This window comes from Orycteropus afer, unplaced genomic scaffold, assembly GCF_000298275.1.
Source record: "Orycteropus afer afer isolate SDZICR_OR568_19922 unplaced genomic scaffold, OryAfe1.0 scaffold00056, whole genome shotgun sequence".
In the NCBI taxonomy this organism is placed as follows: domain Eukaryota; kingdom Metazoa; phylum Chordata; class Mammalia; order Tubulidentata; family Orycteropodidae; genus Orycteropus; species Orycteropus afer.
Window position 1 is genome coordinate 3074291 of NW_006921643.1, and position 20038 is coordinate 3094328.

The window sequence follows — 20038 nt, forward strand, 5'->3', positions numbered from 1 at the left end:
GCATCAGGATTGGAGGAAGGCTCATTAACAACCTGAGATATGCAGATAACACAACTTTGCTTGCTGAAAATGAAGATGACTTGAAGCACTTACTGAGGAAGATTAAAGACTACACTCTGTAGTATAGATTACACCTCAACATACAGAAAATGAAAATTCTCACAACTGGACCAATAAGCAGCATCACAATAAATGGAGAAAAGATTGAAGTCGTTCAAGATTTCATATTACTTCGTTCCACAATCAACACCCATGGAAACAGCAGTCAAGAAATCGGACGTCACTGTCATCCACTTGGAAGGGATGTAGGAGATTCTGGATAGAGAGGGAGAACAATGTGGAACAAAACTCAAAATCATTTGGAGGGAAAAAAAAAAAGGGGTGGGGGGATGGTTGGGACCAGGTTTGCTGGTCCAATAGAGCCTGGTGGAACCACTGAGACTATGGCCCCTAGCTACCCTTCAGGTCTGGAATTGAGACCACACCTGTGGTTTCCAGCCAAGCAAAGTACAGGTATGTGAGTTGAACATTTACCTCAAGTGGACACACGCCCTTGAGAGAACAATCATGGGAGAAGGAAGGGCACCTTATGCACAGGGAGACAGCTTAGGGGGCAGGAGAGTAAGGAGGGATGGACACTGGGAAGTGGTACCATGGGGAGGATATTGGAGGGGAGCTGTTGCATTGTGGTAAACTGTGGTCAGTGACATGAGACAAAGTATATGTGAACTGCTGTATTGAGAGTGAATTTGCTCTGTAAATCTTCACCCAAATCTAAATTAAAAAAAAAAAGAACATAAAAAAAAAAAAAAGAAATTGGACGTCATATTAAACTGGGCAAATCTCCTGAAAAAGACCTATTTAAAGTGCTGAAGAGTAAAGATGTCTCTTTGAAGACAAGGGTGCACCTGACCCAAGCCATGGTATTCTATTTTCAATAGTCTCATGTGCATGTGAAAGCTGGACAATGAATAAGGAAGACCAGGGAAGAGTTTCTACTTTTGAGTAGTGGTGTTGGTGAAGGATACTGAATTCTTCTAGATTCCCAGAAGAAATAACAAATCTGTCCTCGATGATGTGCAGCCAGAATGCTCCTTGGAAGCAAGAATGGCCAGACTTCATCTCACCTACTCTGGTCATGTTGTCAGAAGGGACATTCCCTAGGGAAGGATATCATCCTTGGTAAAGTGGAGGGTTAAGTGAAAAAGGGAAGACCCTCACTGAGATGGATTGACACAGCAGCTACAACTATGAGCTCAGGTATATGAGATTATGAGGCTGGCGCAGGACGAGGCAGTGTTTTGTTCTGTTGTACACAGTGTTGCTATGAGTCAGAGCCAACTCAATGGCACCTAACAACAACATATGCATGTGAAAGCTCAACAATAAATGAGGAAGACCAAATGTGGTAGTTAAGGTTGTATGTCATAATAAGCTTGAATATGTCAACTTGGCTGGGCCTGGCTGAGTGGCTGGGCAGCTGAATGTAGTTATTCCCCATGATGAGATTGGTAATTAACTCCATGATGGAATCTTCTGGAGCAGCTGAGTAGCTGCTTTAGGGATGAGGGCTGCTTTCAGTAGCTTTCATAACCAACTTTGAGGAAAGTCTCCAGCTGATGGCATGCTTGAACCCTACATATAGCTGAGTCACTGTTCAGCAGACTGCCATGTTGCCCTGCCAATCTTGGGACTTTTAATCAACTTGAATTAATGGCCTGGTGTGTGATTTGGTAATATTGGAATTGGGCCTTTTCATTTGTCGACCTAGGGTTTGTCAGCCTCAGCAGCTAGCAGCTGCCTGAGTGAAGAGATGCCTCTAGCTTCAGTGGGCTGGGAACAAGAGGCAGAGCTGAAGCCCAAGGTAGAGGGGCTTTCACTCAGCCCCTAGAGTCTGGCACCTGGAACTCAGACTTCTAACCTCCAAAACTGTAACAGAATAAAGTCTTGTTTGTTAAAGCCATTCCATCTATGGTATTGTCTGTTAGAGTGTCACTAGGTAACTGAAACACCAAAGCATTGATACCTTTGAATGGTGTTGGTGAAGAATATTGATTATACCATGGACTGCCAGAAGAAGGAACCATTCTGTTCTAGAAGAAGCCCAGGCAGAATGCTCCTTAGAAGCAAGGATGATGAGACTTCATCTCATGTACTTTCCATGTTATGAGGAGGAACCAGTTTCTGGAAAAGGACATCATGTTTGGTAAAGTAGAGGGTCAGTGAAAAAGGGGAAGACCCTCAATGAGATGGATTGACACAGTGACTGCAACAATGGGCTCAAACATAGTAATGACTGTGAGGATGGCACAGACTGAACAGTGTTCCATTCTTTGTACACAGAGTTGCTATGAGTTGGAATCAACTCAACAGCACCTAACAACAACAACTGAAACAATGCTAACACTGTCTATCTAAAACTATGGAAGATTTAGTGTTGGAATAGAAGTTTCATAAGGGAAAGGACTATGCTGTAACAATACTTGATTTAGACTTTTTCCCTTCATTTTTTTAAGTTAGGCTTATGAAAGTATAATTTACCCAGACTAGAGTACAGTACAGTTCTCAGACTTCAGACAAATGCATACAGTCATGTAATTACTACCATAACCAAAACGTAAAACAGGTCTGTCACCAAAAATTCCCTTGTGCTTCTTTGTATTCAACCTCTGCCCCTATGCCCAACCCCTGGCATTCACAGTTCTATTTTCTGTCTTTATAGTTTAATCTTTTCCAGAATCATACATATGCAATTATACAGAATGTAGCCTTTTAAATCTGGCTTCTTTCACGCAGTATAATGCACAGTATACTGATACATACTATAGGATGTAGTATGTATCAGTAGTCATTCCTTTCTATTTATGAACAGTTACCACTTGTCTGTCAGTTTGTCATAATATGATAGCTTGTGTGTTGCTGTAATGCTGGAAGCTATGCTACTGCTATTTCAAATACTAGTAGGGTCACTCATGATGGAAATGTTTCAGTGGAACTTCCAGACTAAGACAGACTAGGAAGGACATGGTGATCTACTTCTGAAAAAACTGGCCAGTGAAAACTTTGTGAATAGCAGTGGAAAATTGTCTGATAAAGTTCTGGAAGATGAGCCCTTTCAGTTAACAGGCACTCAAAATACAACTAGAGAAGAGCTCCCTCCTCAAAGTTGAGTCTACCTTAATGATGTGGATGGAGTAAAGCTTTCAGGATCTTCATTTGTTGATGTGGCAAGACTCAAAATTAGAAGGAACATCTGAAAACAAATCCCATTAATAATTTGAATATGGAATGGATGAAGAATGAATCGAGGAAAATTGGAAGTTGTGAAAAATGAAATGTAACACAAAAGATCACTATCTTAAGCATTAGTGAACTGAAATGGACTGGTATTGGCCATGATGAATTGGAAAAACTTATGATCTACTATGCCAGGAATGATAAATTGAAGAGGAATGGCATTGTATTCATTGTCAAAAAGAACATTTCAAGATCTATCCTGAAGTACAATGCTGTCAATGATAATATCCATATGCCTACAAGGAAGACCAGTTAATATGACTATTATTCAAATTTACATACCAACTACTAATGCCAAAGATGAAGGAATTAAAGATTTTTACCAACTTCTGCAGTTGGTAAAAATGATCGAAATGAAAATGATCAAACATGCAATTAAGATACATTGATAATTACTGGTGATTAGAATATGAAAGCTGGAAACAAAGAACAAGCACCGGTAGCTGAGAAATGTAGCCTTGGTGATAGTAATGGCGCCAAAGCTCACATGATAGAATTTTGAAAGACCAACAACTTATTCATTGCAAGTATCTTTTTCTCAGTATCAGTGATGACTATACAACTGGACCCCACTGTACGGAATACACCGGAATCAAATCAACTACATCTGTGGAAAGAGACGAAAGAAAAGCTCAATATCATCAGTCAGTACAAGGCCAGGAGTTGAATGTGTAATGGACTATCAATTGCTCATACGCAAGTTCAAGTTAAAGCTGAATAAAATTAAAACAAGTCCATAAGAGCCAAAGCACAACCATGACTTGTACACTTGAAAATGGTTAAAATGGCAAACTCTTTGTTTTATATATATAGTTCTAATAAAACCAAACCTACTGCCATTGAGTTGATGTTGACTCACAGTGATCATATAGGTCACAGAACTGCCCTGTAAGGTTTCCAAGGCTGCAAAGCTTTACAGAAGGAGACTGCCTCATCTTTCTCCTGTGGAGCAGCTGGTGGGTTTGAACCACTGATCTTTTAGTTACCAGCTGCGTGACTTAAGCACTGTGCCACCTGAGCCCCTTTATATATATATTTTAGCACAATAAAATTTACAAGAAATCAAACTTGCAAAAAAAAAAAAAGCAAGCCCCAAGCACATACTGCCTACAAGAAACCCACTTTAATTATAAAGACATAAATAGGGTAAAAGTAGAAAGACAGAAATCTATGTACTGGGTTAAAACTAATAAAAAGAAAGCTGGATTGGTTACATTAATATCACAATAGGTTAAAAAGTAAAAAATATTATCAGGTATAAAAATAATTAATTCATCAAGAGAACATAACAATCCTAAACATTTATTCATCTAATAATAGAAATTCAAAATATATGAAGGAAAAACTGATAGTACTATAAGGAGAAACAGACAAATCCACAATCACAGTAACAGACGCAAACACTTGTCTCTCAATTGTTGATAGAATAAGTAGACAGAAAATTAGTACGGATATAAAAGACGTGAACAACATTGTAAATCAACCTGACATAATTGAAATGTACAGAATATTCCACTCACAGCAGAATATCTTTTGATAAAGAGGCCAAAGGGGACGGATATTCCATTTTCTACTCCCTTGTAGCCAGATACTCTTATCTGGGATTTGAACTTTGATGATTAACACAAAAGAATAGGGTCAGCTGATCCTTTTTTATGGTTGCTGTATCACAATGGAGAATGCAGTGCTACGGCAGCAGATGAGGCAGCAGAGTCTAGCAGCAGGTTGGATTACGTTCCACGGCAGTGAAGCTAGTAATGGTGTTCAACCAGTAACTGGGGGCATCCTAAGCCAATGCTTCCAAAGTAGCATTTTGGCTGGACCTTACTTTGTTTTCCAGCCTTACTGGCGATTCTTTGAGCTCTCCAATACCCTTCAACAAATCTCTTTTCTGCTTGAGGTAACTAGAAACAGTTTCAGTTATTTGCAGCCAAGAACCCTAACTAGAACATTTATTAATTTGATAAGCATGGTTTTCAACTTTTTGTGCTATTTTGTTTTTTGCTGTCTCTCTAACAAGAATATATACTCCAGTAGAGTATAACCCTAGTCTGTTTTGTTCATCATTGTATCACCAGTGCCTGCCACATTGCCTGGCACTTGACAGGAACTCAACAAATATTTTAAAGTGAATAAATCAGAAATCATTTAAAGTGAATAAATCAGAAATCATTAAGGTTACAGTAATTTCTAAGGAGTTTACAGTTTTATAAGTTATATATTTATTTCCAGTTTGAGTCAAGAGTTAAGGCAGTCACAAAAAAAATCTCTATTTCTTTTTTACTTTAAAACCTACTGCTGTGTATACTGTTATACACTGGGCCCTCAGTTGAAAATGACTTCATGAGGAAGAGTCACAATCAAAGAAAATGAGCCCATAAAAGGACTTAATATATTTTAAAAGCCAACAAAATAAACACTTAACAGCTCTATGACATTTTTTTCCACATTCAGGAAAACAAAATTTCCTGAGTATTTCCAAGCATCAGTATATTTTAAATCCACTCTACTATACTATCCAAAAGTATCCCTGGTGGTGCAATAGTTAAGCATTCAGCTGCCAACTAAAAAGTCAGCAGTTCAAACCTACCAGCTGTTCTGCAGGAGAAAAGACCTGGTGATCTGCTTCTGTAAAAATTAGAGCCTGGAGACTTTTGGTAAGATGGCAGAATAGGCAGACAAGCTCCACAGACCCTCTTCAACAAAGAAAAGAGAAACCAACTGACAGAGATATGGAAGATAATCCTGGAGCCCTGAACTTTGAAAGGAACTACACAGAAGTGGATTAGGCACCAACTAGTAGAAAAACCTGAAAACAGGACCTAAGAATAGGCTCTATTTGCCAAGGATGGCAGGGACACATGGGAAGCAGACAACAGGAAAGGAGACAGGTGGTAAATGTATAAGTGCTGCCAACTAGTGAATAGAGAAGCACAGTACCCTGCTTACACAGATAACATCCAAAGAAAATAAAGAAAATGAAAATCATGGGCAAGTCACTCTAACATACAATAAATATAAATACAAAAATGTCACAATGCATCAGAGACAACAGAGCATCACAGTGCACACAAAGAAGATAAAGCAGGAGAAACAAGGGACCAGGATATAGACCCAAAACACATCCCTGAGAAAGATGCAGCATTGGAACTCCCTGATAAGGAATTCAAAAGAATTATATTTAGGTACCTTCAATGAATTGAGAGACAGAGCAAATAAAACACTGACAAAATTGAGGAAAACACAGAGAAAACCCTAGAACAATTTTGAAAGACGATACAAGAACAAAATGACAAATTAAAAATTTACAGACAGAAATCCAGAAGATTAATACTAAATTTTCAGAAATAGATAACTCATTGAATGGGCAAAGGAGTAGAATTGAATCAATGGAAGACCAAATTAGTGAGATTGAAGGCAAATACCTCAATACTTCTTTGGAAAGGGAACAATCACAAAAAGATCAAAACAAAATAAAGAAAGCCTAAGGTTCATGTGGGATACCATCAAAAGGAATAACCTACGTGTCACTGGAACTCCAGATAGGAAGAGACAAATAAAACCACAGAAAAAATTGTTGAAGATTTGTTGGAAGAGAATTTTCCTGGTATGATGAAAGATGAGAATATATCCATTCAAGAAGTCCAGTGAACCGCAAACAGGATAGACCCCAAAAGAAAATCACCAAGACATATCATCACCAAACTCACCAAAACCAAAGATAAAGAATCCTGAGAACAGCACAGGTGAAACAAAAAGTTACCTACAACCAAGACTAAGCTTGGATTTCTCACCAGAAACCACGCAGGTGAGAAGACAATGGCATGGTATATATAAAACCCTGAAAAAGAAAAATTTCCAACCAAGAATTATATACCCGGCAAAATTATCCCTCAAATATGATGGTGAAATTAGGACATTTGTAGATAAGCAGAAATTAAGGAAATTTGTTAAAACCAGACCAACCTTATAAGAGATGCTAAAGGGAGACCTTTGGACAGAGAACCAACAACAGCAAACAACAACCAACCATTAATACACAGGATGACATAACCCAGAAACCAACACAGTTATATAAGTATCCAAAGTAAATAAGCCTACAAGATTGTAAACAGGGAACCAGAGACATTAATTAACAAATGAAGACAACTACAAATCAAAAAGAGGGGGAAAAAACTGTGTAGTTACAGAACTTCTAAATGGTAGGGAAGTCAAGACAACTATAAGATAGAAAGGACTGTTCTAAACTTGGGAAGAAATTATAAATCACAGGATAACTGCAAAGGAAACTGATAAACCTTCACATCAAAATAAAAAAGATGACTAGCACAAATATTTAGCAGATACTAAAACAATAGCAATGAAGGAAGTGACAACACGATTCATAAACAAAACGAGCTCAGCACAGAAAATTATATGGAACAAAGAAATCAACACCACGAAAAAGCACATAACAAAATGGCAGCAACAAATTCATATTTGTCGATAATTACACATCTGACAAGGGACTTATCTCTAAAATTTATAGAAAGCTCCAACACTTCAACAACAAAAAAGATTAACAATCCAATTTAAAAATGGGCAGAAGACATGAATGGACACTCACCAAAGAGGATATTTAGGTAGCCAGCAAATACATGAAGAAATGCTCATGGATATTTAGGTAGCCAGCAAATACATGAAGAAATGCTCATGATCATTAGCCATCAAGAGAGAGGCAAATCAAAACAACAAGGAGACACCATCTCACCCCAGCACTAATGGCAAAGTTCAACAACACAGAAAATGGTGGATGCTGGCGAGGATGTGGAGAGACTGGGACTCTCATACACTGCTGGTGGGACTGTCAAATGATACAACCACTGTGGAAAACAGTATGGCGATTCCTTAAAAAGCTGGAATTAGAAATACCATTTGATCCAGCAAGTGAGAGCCAGGACAAGAACAGATATATGCACACCCATGTTCATCACAGCACTATTTACAATAGCAAAATGATGGAAACAACCTATGTGCACATCAACAGAAGAATGGATAACCAAACTGTGGTACGTAAACACAATGGAATACTATGCAACCCTACAGAATAATGTAGAAACTGCAAAACACCATGTAACATGGATAAACTTGGAGGACATTATGCTGAGTGAAAGAAGTCAATCATAAATGGACAAATACAATATTAATTTATTATTGTAAAAAGTCAACGGAAGGTTTATATATGGAAGGGAACTTTCTTTGTTGGTTACCAGGAGTGGGAGGGGAAGGGAGAAAACACTGGGGGAAAAAAAAGGTGCATTGACCCATGTCACTTCAGTTTTGTGTATTTCACTGTATATAAATTATATTTCAATAAAATGCATTTAAAAAAAAAATTCCAGCCTAGGAAACCCTTGGGGGCAGTTCTACTCTGTCATATAGGGTCTGCTAAGGGAGCTCTGGTAGCATAGTGGCTAAGGCACTTGACTGCTAACCAGAAGGCTGGCGGTTCAAACCCACCAGCCACTCCTCGAAAGGAAGATGGGGCAATCTACTTCCGTAGTGATACTGCCTCGGAAACCCAAGGAGGGGTCACTATGAGTCGGGTCTGACTCGATGGCACACAACAACAACAACAACAAGAGATGAAAAGATGAGTCAGAACGAGGCCAGGGGCTGACAGTGGAACAGATCATCAACTGCTTATATGCAAGTTCAAGTGGAAGAAAATTAAAACAAATTTACAATAGCCAAAGTACAACCTTGAACACTGTTGTTGTTGTTATATGTCATTGAGTCAGACCTGACTCATAGCGACCCCTTCTTAGGTTTCCAAGGCAGTATCACTACGAAGTAGATTGCCCAACCTTCCTTCTGAGGAGTGGCTGGTGGGTTTGAACCACCAGCCTTCTGGTTAGCAGTCAAGTGCCTTAGGCACTATGCTACCAGAGCTCTCTACTTTGAATATATCCCACTTGAATTCAGAAACTAACTCAAGAATAAACTTGACACATTGAACACTAATGACTAAAGATCAGACAAGCTGTGGAATGACATCAAGGACATCATACGTGGAAAGTGAAAGGTCATTAAAAACATTCAGGAAAAAAAGACAAGACCAAAATGGATGTCAGAAGAGATTCTGAAACTTGCTCTTGAATATAAAGTAGCTAAAGTGAATAGGAGCTCTGGTAACGTAGTGCCTAAGGCACTTGACTGCTCACCAGAAGGCTGTGGCAGTTCAAACCCACCAGCCACTCCTCAGAAGGAAGATGGGACAATCTGCTTCCGTAGTGATACTGCCTCGGAAACCCAAGAAGGGGTCACTATGAGTCGGGACGGGTCCGACTCCACGGCACATAACAACAACAAAGTGAATGGAAGAAATGATGATGTGAAAGAGCTGATTTCAAAGGGCTGTTCGAGAAGACAAAGCATTACAATGAAATGTGCAAAGATCTGGAGTTAGAAAACCAAAAGGGAAGTACATGTTTGGCATTTATCATGCTGAAAGAACTGAAGAAAAAATTGAAGGCTCAAGTTGCAATATTGAAGGATGCTATGGGCAAAATATTAAACAACAAAGGAAACATCAAAAGAAGATGGTAGGAATGCACAGTCACCGTACCAAAAAGAATTGGTTGATGATCAACCATTTCAGGAAGTAGCATATAATCAAGAACCGGTGATATTAAAGGAGTAAGTCCAAGCTTCAATGAAGGAACTAGTGAAAAACAAGACTTCAGGAATTGATGGAAAGAAAACCCACTGAAATACTTTAACAAATTGATGCAATACTGGAAGTTCTCCTTCATTTTTACCAAAAAATTTGGAAGACAGCTACTTAGCTAACTAACTGGAAAAGATCCATATTTGTGCCCATTCCAAAGAAGGGTGATCCAAAACAATGTGGAAAATATTGAACAATATCACTAATATCACATAAAAGTAAAGTTTTGATGAAGATAATTCAAAATGGTTGCAGCAGTACATCAACAGGGAACTGCTGGAAATGCAAGCCAGATTCAGAAGAGGATGTAGAAAGAAGGAGCTCATAGCTGAGGTCAGAGAGATCTTGGCTGAAAGTAAAGAACACCAGAAAGATGTTTACCAGTGTTTTACTGAAGGCATTCAACTCTGTAGATCATAACAAAGTATGGATAAAATTGGAAAGAATGGGAATTCCAGAACACTTAATTGTGCTCATGAGGAATCTGTACATAGACCAAGAGGCAGTTATTTGAATACAACAAGGCTATATTGCATGGTTTAAAATCAGAAAAGGCATCTGTTGGAGTTATATCCTTTTACCATACTTATTCAATCTGTATACTGAACAAATAATCCAATAAACTGAACTATTTAAAGGAGGATGCAGTATCAGGATTGGAGGAAGACTCACTAACAACGTGTGATATTCAGATGATACAATCTTGCTTGCTGAAAGGGAAGAGGACTTGAGGCACTTATTGATGAAGATGAAGATCAAAGAGTACAGCCTTCAGTATGGATTACACCTCAACACAAAGAAAACAAAAACCCTCACAACTGGAGCAGTAAACGATATCATGATTAATGGAGAAAAGATTGAAGTTGTCAAGAGTTATCATTTTACTTGGATCCATAATGACTGCCCACGGAAGCAGCAGTCAAGAAATCAGACATATTGCCCTGGGCAAATCTGCTGCAAAAGATCTCTTTAAAGTGTTAAAAGGCAAAGATGTCACTTTGAGGACACTAAGGTGCACCTGACCCAAGCCATGGTATTTTCAATTGCCTCATATGCATGTGAAAGCTAGACAGAGAATAAGGAAGACCAAAGAAGGATTAACACCTTTGAATAATGGTGTTGGTGAAGAATTCTGAACAAACAAATCTGTTTTGAAAGAAGTATGGTCAGAATACTCTTTAGGAGTGAGGATGGCGAGACTTCATATCACATACTTTTGACATGCTATCGGGAGGGACCAGTCCCTGAAAAACATCATGCCTGGTAAAGTACAGGGTCAGCAAAAACAAGAGGAAGACCCTCAGTGAGAATGATTGACACAGTGGCTGCGGTGATGGGCTCACACAGAGCATAATTGTGAGGATGGCACAGGACTGGGCAGTGTTTTGTTCTGCTGTATATAACATCACTATGAGTTGGAACCAACTCTACAGCACTAATAACAACACACATAATGTCTACATTATACAATTCAGCATGTTTCTTAGACTGTGAAAGATCTTCAATAAGCAAAGAAAAATTTTACTCACTGTACTGTACTTAAGGAGCCCCAAAGGAACTATGGTGGCATAGTGCCTAACGCATTTGACTGCTAACCAGAAGGTTGGCAGTTCAGAGCCATCAGCTACTCCGTGGAAGAAAGACTAGGCAATCTACTTATGTAAAGATTTACTGCCTCAGAAATCCAAAGGGATCACTCTGAGTTGGGATTGACTTGATGGCAGTGAGTCTGGTTTTTGGTTTCAGTGGTGCAGTGGTTAAACACTCGACTACTAACTAAAAGGTGAGTGGTTCTAACCTATTCAGTGGTGCTGGAGAAGAAGGGTCTGGTAATCTCCTTCGGTAAAAATTTCAGCCAAGAAAGCCTTACTGTACAGTTCCACACTGTAAACACATGGGATCACCATCAATCAGCATCAACTTAATGACAATTGGTTTTGTTTTTTTGGTTTATGCTCCACTGACCCTCATTCTCTTGATTCTTCTCTACAATCTTAGATAATCTCAAAATTACCCTTCAATCAAGTTTGGGAATGGTAATCAAAATGGTGGTCATATAGGGGGGGGTTAGTCTTAGCTTTTATGTTTTAATTTTTTCAAAGAGAATTATGTTGTTGTTGTGTCAAATCAATTTTGACTCATCACAACCTTATAGAACAGAGTAGAATGGTCTCATAGGGTTTCCTTGGCCATAATCTTTGAGTCAGGTCTTTGAGTCAGGCCAGGTCTTTTCTCCCATGGAGTTGCTGATGGGTTCCAAGTGCTGACTTTTCGATTAGCAGTCAAACACCTTAACCATTGTGCCACCAGGGCTCCTAAATTATATTCAAGTATGTTGTTGTTGTTGTTGTTTGCCATCGAGTCGGCCCCCTGACTCATAGCGACCCCTCCTTGGGTTTCTGAGGCAGTATCACTACGGAAGTAGGATTGCCCAACCTTCCTTCGGAGGAGTGGCTGGTGGGTTTGAACCGCCAGCCTTCTGGTGAGCAGTCAAGTGCCTTAGGCACTAGGCCACCAGAGCTCCTATATTCAAGTATAATTTATGAAATTACAAAGGTGTAAAGTGAATAAATATATAAAAGTATCATGTTGTTGTTGTTATGTGCCATCAAGTTGGACGCGACTCATAAGAACCCCTCCTTGGGTTTCCGAGGCAATATCACTATGGAAGTAAATTACCCAATATCACTATGGAAGTAAATTACCCAATCTTCCTTCCAAGGAGTGGCTGGTAGGTTTGAACTGCCAGCCTTCTGGTTAGCAGTCAAATGCCTTAGGCACTATGCTACCAGAGCTCCTAAAAGTATCACATATCATATGATATATAAAAGGATTTATATAAATATTTATATAAATATATAAAAGGATCCTTCTGATTCTTGAATGATGTTATCCTTGTGCAAGTTCACCTCATTAACAGTCTCATCAGTAGCTATTACTCCTCCACAAGTTCCTTCTCTCTGCTTTAAACTTACAGTCATTAGCCTTCATTTTCTCCTTTAAGCAGATGGCCATGAAATTAACATTTCCAGTCCTGTTGGCTCTAACTACTCATGCAATAATTCCATTCAAATTTCCTGTCCTCGTCTCTAAATCAAATATCTAAAACAGAATACATGCTATTCTCTCTGAATTCACCCTTCTTTCCAACCAAATTCATTCTAATCTCATCATTTCTCTGGGTTACTCAGGAAAAGTGGAAAGTAGTACCCTCCCCTACACTTTTAGGTCCTTTTTTTATATCACCTTGTCATTCACAGCACTTTTGACAAACTATTATTATCTTGTTTGTTTACTGATGTGCTTGCCTTTTTGACTAAAAAGAATATAAATATAACATCTATGAAAATTAGAAATCTTGTCTGTCTTAACAAGGATTCTGTTCTTCATATTAGAGTACAATGTCTGGCACATGTTAGTTTCACAATAAACACTTACTGAATGTTGGGTTACTACTTACATTAGTTTTTACTCATAATAATACAGTATGTGAAATATTACAAACTGCTTTTTAACTTTTTGTTGTGAGCTGGGTGAACGTTTTACAGAGCAAATTGGTTTTGCATTCAACAGTTCACTTTGATTTGTGACAATGATTTGCAATCCCCACAACGTAACAACACTCTTGCCACTTCCTCTGTGTTTACCATTTCCCTTCATCCTTTTTTCTATCCTTTCCTGCCTTTTGAGCTTTATCCCTGGAAAAATGCTGCTCTTTTGAACGTCTACGATTGCTTGTTCTAAGGAATGCCATACCTTCCTGGTGTTAAGGTTCACCTTATAGGCCTATTTTATAAATAAGGAACTGAGGCCTAGAGTGATTTCACTCACAGTTACAACACTGGTAAATAAGAGAATGAAGAGTAAAATTCAAGTGTTCAAACTCCACTACCCTACATTTGCCTTGTAAGATGAATAAATTAAAAAAGCACACCCCCACACACACTTGCTTCAAAGAAATGAAGTTGATTCAGAAATGCTGACTGCCCAGAAACTATCTTTCGTGGATCAGTAAGGTCATTAAGCCACAGGCTCCGGGTATTTATGAACAGGAAGGATTAAAGAAGACAAAGTACATTTTTATATACTTTGGCAATTCCTCAAAAAGTTAAACATGGATTTACCACATAATCCTACAACTGCACTCCTAGGTACGTACCCAAAAGAGTTGAAAACAGGCACTCAAACAAATACATGAATGTTAACAGCAACACTATTCCCAATAATCAAAAAACCAAACTCACTGCCATCGATTCTAACCCTTAATGACTCTCGAGTTTCCTAATGAAAGGATAAATAAATTGTGATATACACATACAATGGAATATTAGCCAACCTTTAAAAGGAATGAAGTACTGTCTAGGCAAAAGGGAATATACCCGTAAGTTTACCAGATAACATTTTTACATGCATACTTGTATGTGCTATAAGGAATGTCCATATATATAATAGAGCTAACAGGGCAAAGTTATGATAACTTCTTAGTCATAGCCAAACAACTTGAAGGAGTGAGTCACTGGGCACATGGGCTCAATAACCATGGTCACAGGGGACTTCAAGCTCAACTGGCATAACATACTACACAAAAACATTGTTCTACATCCTACTTTAAGGACCTCTGGTGGCACAGTGCCTACAGCATTTGACTACTAACCAGAGGTTGGCCAATTCAAACCCACTAGCCACTCCACAGGTGAAAGATGGGGCAATTTACTTCTGTAAAGATTTATCACCTTGGAAGTCCAATGGAGGTCACTCTGAGTCAGAATCGACTCAATGGTAGTAAGTTTGGTTTTTTCACATCCTACTTTGGCGAGTAATGATTAGGGTCTTAAAAGCTTGCAAACAGCCATGTAAGATGGAACAATTGGTTTCTCCTTGTCTGGAGCAAAGAAGAATGAAGGAAACCAAAGATGTATGGAAACTAGTCCAAGGGACTAGTGGACCATGGGAAACTCAGCCTACATGACCCTGAGACCAGAAGAACTAGATGGTGCCCAGCTACCACTGTCAACCACTGGGAAAGGGATCAAAATAGGAGATCCTGGATAGAGTGAGAAAAAATGTGGAGCAAAACTCAAAATCATAAAAAAAAACAGGCTTACTGGTCTGATAGAGACTGGTAAGACCCCTGAGACTATGGTCCCTAGTCACTCTTTTGGTCTGGAATTGAACTCACTCTCATGGCTTCTGGCCAAACAATAGACAGGACTATAAGGTGAACATTTATACCAGGGCAGTGTACTTCTTAGAACAATCAACCATGGGAGATCAGAAGGGTAGCATTTGCACAGGGAGACAGCTCAGAGGGCAGGAATGCACAGGAAAGGACACAGGGAAAAGCTAATTACAGGGAGGAACTGGGAAGAGAGCTGTTACATTATGGGCATTGCAATCAATGCCATGAAACAAAATGTGTATGAACTGCTGCATGGAAAATGAATTTGCTCTCTGCACTTTCACCCAAATCACAATTTTAAAAAAAAACAACAACCAACTATGGAGTTCTATTCTGCACAAACAGGGTCATCATGAGTCAGAAAAAAAAAGGGGGGGGGGGAATGAAGTACTGATATATGCTACAAGGTGAATGAACCTCAAAAATATTAAGTGAAAGAAGTCAGACACAAAAGGTCGTATATTATAAGCTTCCATTTATATGAAATATTCAAAACAGGTAAATCCTTAGTGATAGAGAACAAACTGGTGGTTGTCAGGGGCTGGGGAATTTGGGGTATGAGGAGCAACTGCTTAAAGATTATGTGGTTTCCTTTTGAGGTGATGAAAATGTTTTGAAATTAGAGAGGTGTTGCTTGCACAACATTGTGGATGTATTAAATGCCACTGAACTATACACTTATAATGGTTAACTTTATTATATGAATATACCTCAATTAAAAAAGAGAAATAATGCATGTAAAGTGCCTGGAAATAGGATCTGCTCCATAGTGAAAACTTAATAAATGTTAATTATTATTTAAAAAACAAATGAAGAGGAGGGAAATGCAGAATAGAATTTCAAATTCTCATGGACTCCAGACTTCCTGGAGCCATGAAGGCTGCAGGAACCCTTGAAACTACTGCCTGAGATAATCTTTAAACCTTAAACCAAAACTATCACAAGTCTTAAAACCAAACAACAGTTTAGCTTAACTGGTTACAAGTGTCTGCCTTCAACATTAAGCTCTTATGTTGTTGTTGTTGTTGTTGTTGTTATGTGCCATCAAGTTGGACCCGACTCATAGCAACCCCTCCTTGTATTTCCGAGGCAGTATCATTATTGAAGTAGATTGCCCAATCTTTTATATATATGGGATCAAACTGATAATAGCAATTCAAAAGATTAGACAGGAACCTTAGGGGGCAGTGAGTTTATATTAAAGGGGGAGGAACAACTCAGAAAAAGAGGGTGAGAATAGTTGTATAACTCCAAGAATGTAATCAATGTTACTGTACATGCAGAAATGGTTGAATTGGTATGTTTTGCTGTGTATACTCTCAATCAAAAAAAACAAACAAAACCCATTGCTATTGAGTTGATTCCAACTCATAGTGACCCTATAGGACAGGGTAAAGCTTCCCCATAGTTTCCTAGGCTATAATCTTTCTGGAAGTAGACTGCCACAACTTCCTCCCAGTTAGCAGCCAAGTGCTTAACCATTGTGCCACCAGGGCTCCTATGTATTCTCAAGAACAACAAAATAAAAAATAACAATGGAATAAAAATACATCATGAAACACCAAGATTATGTTAGGTATAGTCCATCCATTACTATTATCTAGAGGCATTACATCAAATTACACTGATGAGTCCCAGTCTACTCCAACTACTAACTGGAAGCTGCTCACTCAGCAGCAGGAATATTCCTACGGTGACCTGGCACCTTATCTAGTGAGGAAGTTCACAGAGAATAGGAACTATGTCTCCTTGATCTTGTTACCTCTGTAGCCATAGCACTTGATACGGTGGCTGGAACATAGTATATAAACAATATTGTTTGTCCAAGAGTGAATGAATGAATGTGAAGAATGCAAAGATACCATCAGAGACCACTCTACCTTGGCATCTTCTTGATCTTCCAGGGAAAACTCCATCAAGTCATCTGAAATATCTTCTGCCTGGTCTTCTCCTAATTCTGGGTCTTTAGCCAATTTTGAAACTGTAGTAATGGGGCTGCCCAGATCTTTCAATTCACTTTCCAATGAGTTTCGATTGTCCTAACAAATATATTGACAACATTAAAAACTATCCAGTAATATACCATGTTTCAGCCCTTTCATCCTTCCTAGAAATTGAAAATCTAAAACATGACTAATTTTATCCACTTAGGATGGGATATGTTACAACAGCTTTCTTATAGGGTTGAGAATAGCTCCAAGAATCCAAAATATCTGGAGTATCTTGAAGCCATGGTCTATGGAAAGCAAGTGAGTGTCTCGGTGATTTAAGAACCCAAAAGCTAAACGGACAAAGGACACAGTCATCCACTAGAGGGAATATACATAGTTAATATCAAAATGAAATCTTTATAAATTATTTTTAGTGTGAAATTAAAAAATTAGCAATTTTCAAATAATGATAAGAAATCCCATGACTTATGGATTGATCATAAGAATATAAATTCTTATAACTATTTGGGAAAACAATTTGTAATATGTATCAAAATTCTTTAAAATATCTATACCCTTTGACCTACAAATTATAATGCTTGCTACTAATCCTAAAGACAAAAAATCTAAAATGTAGGAAAATTTATGCTCAAGAATGTGCATGACTGTATTATTTATAAAAGCAAACTCTGAGGACTACTAAGTGTACAACATAGGGAAAAGCTTGTGTAAATTATGGTCCATTCATTAGAATAAAACCATGTATTAAAAATATTTATCAAGAGTTTTTAATAAGAACTTAAAAAAATAATAGAATATAAAATTATATGATATGACCTCAACCCGAAAATATAAAACTGAAAAAAAGTGAGATAAAATATTAACAATGGTTTTTCTCTAGTGGTAGTTATTTACCTTTTTATACTTTTGTGTGTGTGCTTTAATATTTTCATAATATACATATCGTATTTTTAAAATCAGGGGATAGACATTTAAGGAATAAAGTAGATGGGTGCAGTGTAGTAAATTACTTAGTATGGCTTTTCTACCCATAAGTCATTGTAAACTCTGGTGGAATGAGCAACTGAGGAGCTCCTGATTGTAAAAGTTATCCACCTGGGTTATTTCTGTTGGGCGTGGCACAATGCAATGTTATAAGAGGCTCACTCTCAGGTGTTTGGAATTCTGTTGTTATGATTGGTTGGTATGACGACCACTCTGCCAAGCTCAAAAGGAGGCCTCCTAGAGGCAGAACTCTCTCTCTGACTGCTGGTTGAGGAAGATGTGCTGCTGAGAGAGACATGCACCTGTGAAAGAGACACGTGCTGCTGGGAAAGAGATATGCATTGCTGAGTAAGACACCGAGGGACAGGCACTGCTGGGGGAGAGACTGTGAGAGACTTGGCTGAGAGACGGTGGGTTGGGAGGGAGACTGAGCGTTTTTTCCTGAACTTGAATTGTAACCTGGTGCTTCCCTAATAAACCTCATAATCTGTGAGTTGTGTGCGGCCACTGCAGTGAATCATCGAACCCAGGAGAGAGGTGGTGGTGTTTGGGAGGAACAGTTGGTGAAAGGGCTGGAGGAAGGCAGCATGTCTGGCCTTGCAGTAATAGGCCTTGGGCTATTGATGGTGATTCTGCCTTCCTCTTGTGGGGTTCTAGGAGGTCAGAATATGTGGCTTCCTTGTCCTTTTTGCAATGGGGAAAAATAAGTCTAAGAATTTGTTCTCCATTTTAAGTTGAAACCAATAAAATGGCCAGAGGACATATGCTTCCTCCTTTCCCTGCTAGAATTTAGCTCTCCAATCCCTTTTCTTACCAAAGTCAGCCTAGAAAATTTAAAAGGTCATAAATCCAGACTTGCCATTCACCTTTAGTTGACCCTTAATGATGATGTTCAGTGACTCACCAGTAGAGAAAGGGGAGACAGATAAGGCCCCCTTGGTGTCTTTTGAAACTTTAGGTTCCTGGGTGCCAACCATTCCAAGGGCTTCAAAGTATTGTTTTCCTAAAGGATAAACATTGGCGGGAGACAAAGAGGTGTTAGTAGGCCCTGAGGAAAAACATTTCATCTGATTTAGCCATGAATAACCCTCACAAAACAAATTAAAAGCAATCAAGTTGACCCCATATCCTGAAGATCCAAATTATGGTTTTGATTTTTATGTATGATATGGCTTGCTAATTTTATGATCACAAGCTTCAAGGAAGAGAAAAGAAGGGGAGCTTTACTGGGGAGGGGATGGTGAGATTAAAAAACCTGATCATAAAAGGAGACTAAAAACAAGAAAAAGATGATTAGAACAGCCAATAACATGGGCATATCTCAGTCAACGTGAGGTGGGAAGGAAGACAGAGAAAAGAAAAAAATGGTTAGAAAAGGGAATTAGTTGAAGGGATTAGCCAGAGAATTATCTAAGTGATTAGGTGGCTCTGGAGAGGTCACTTTTCAATTTGGAACTGAAGGATAGCCTAAGGCTTAGACAAAAAAAGGACCATGGAACAGGGGCTAAGAAGCTGGACTAAGGAAAAATAAGAAGAAACTAAGAAATCTAGATTTATATGGGAAGCCATGCAAGGAATCCATGAGCAGATTATATACACATAATTACTCTTTCTGTTACAAAAACAAACAAAAATACCCCTCCTAAATCCCTTACATTACAGAAACAGAGATTTTTGTTCTCAAAATGATCAAATGAGCATGAGTAATAATGATACCCTGCTATGGAGGACTTGAAGCTAGCTTCTGGCTTGGGTCAAAAAAAAACAAAACAGTGATGCTGTTTGCTTGTCTAGATATAAACAGCTCTATGTCTCAAAAGAGGAGCTCTGGTAGCATAGTGCCTAAGGCACTTGACTGCTAACCAGAAGGCTGGAGGTTCAAACCCACCAGCCACTCCTCGGAAGGAAGATGGGGCA

At 38.6% G+C, this 20038-nt stretch overlaps 1 protein-coding gene across 1 annotated transcript in view; it reads right to left on the reverse strand.

The window, feature by feature from the left end:
• The window catches only part of CDC25C (cell division cycle 25C), a 44591-nt gene that overhangs the window by 15392 nt on the left and 9161 nt on the right, over positions 1-20038 (reverse strand). The window contains exons 6-7 of the mRNA XM_042780707.1: positions 19026-19124; positions 17066-17224 (exon numbers count right to left, since the gene is read on the reverse strand). Coding sequence (XP_042636641.1) covers positions 17066-17224; positions 19026-19124 — 258 coding nt within the window. The remainder of the gene's footprint in view (positions 1-17065; positions 17225-19025; positions 19125-20038) is intronic.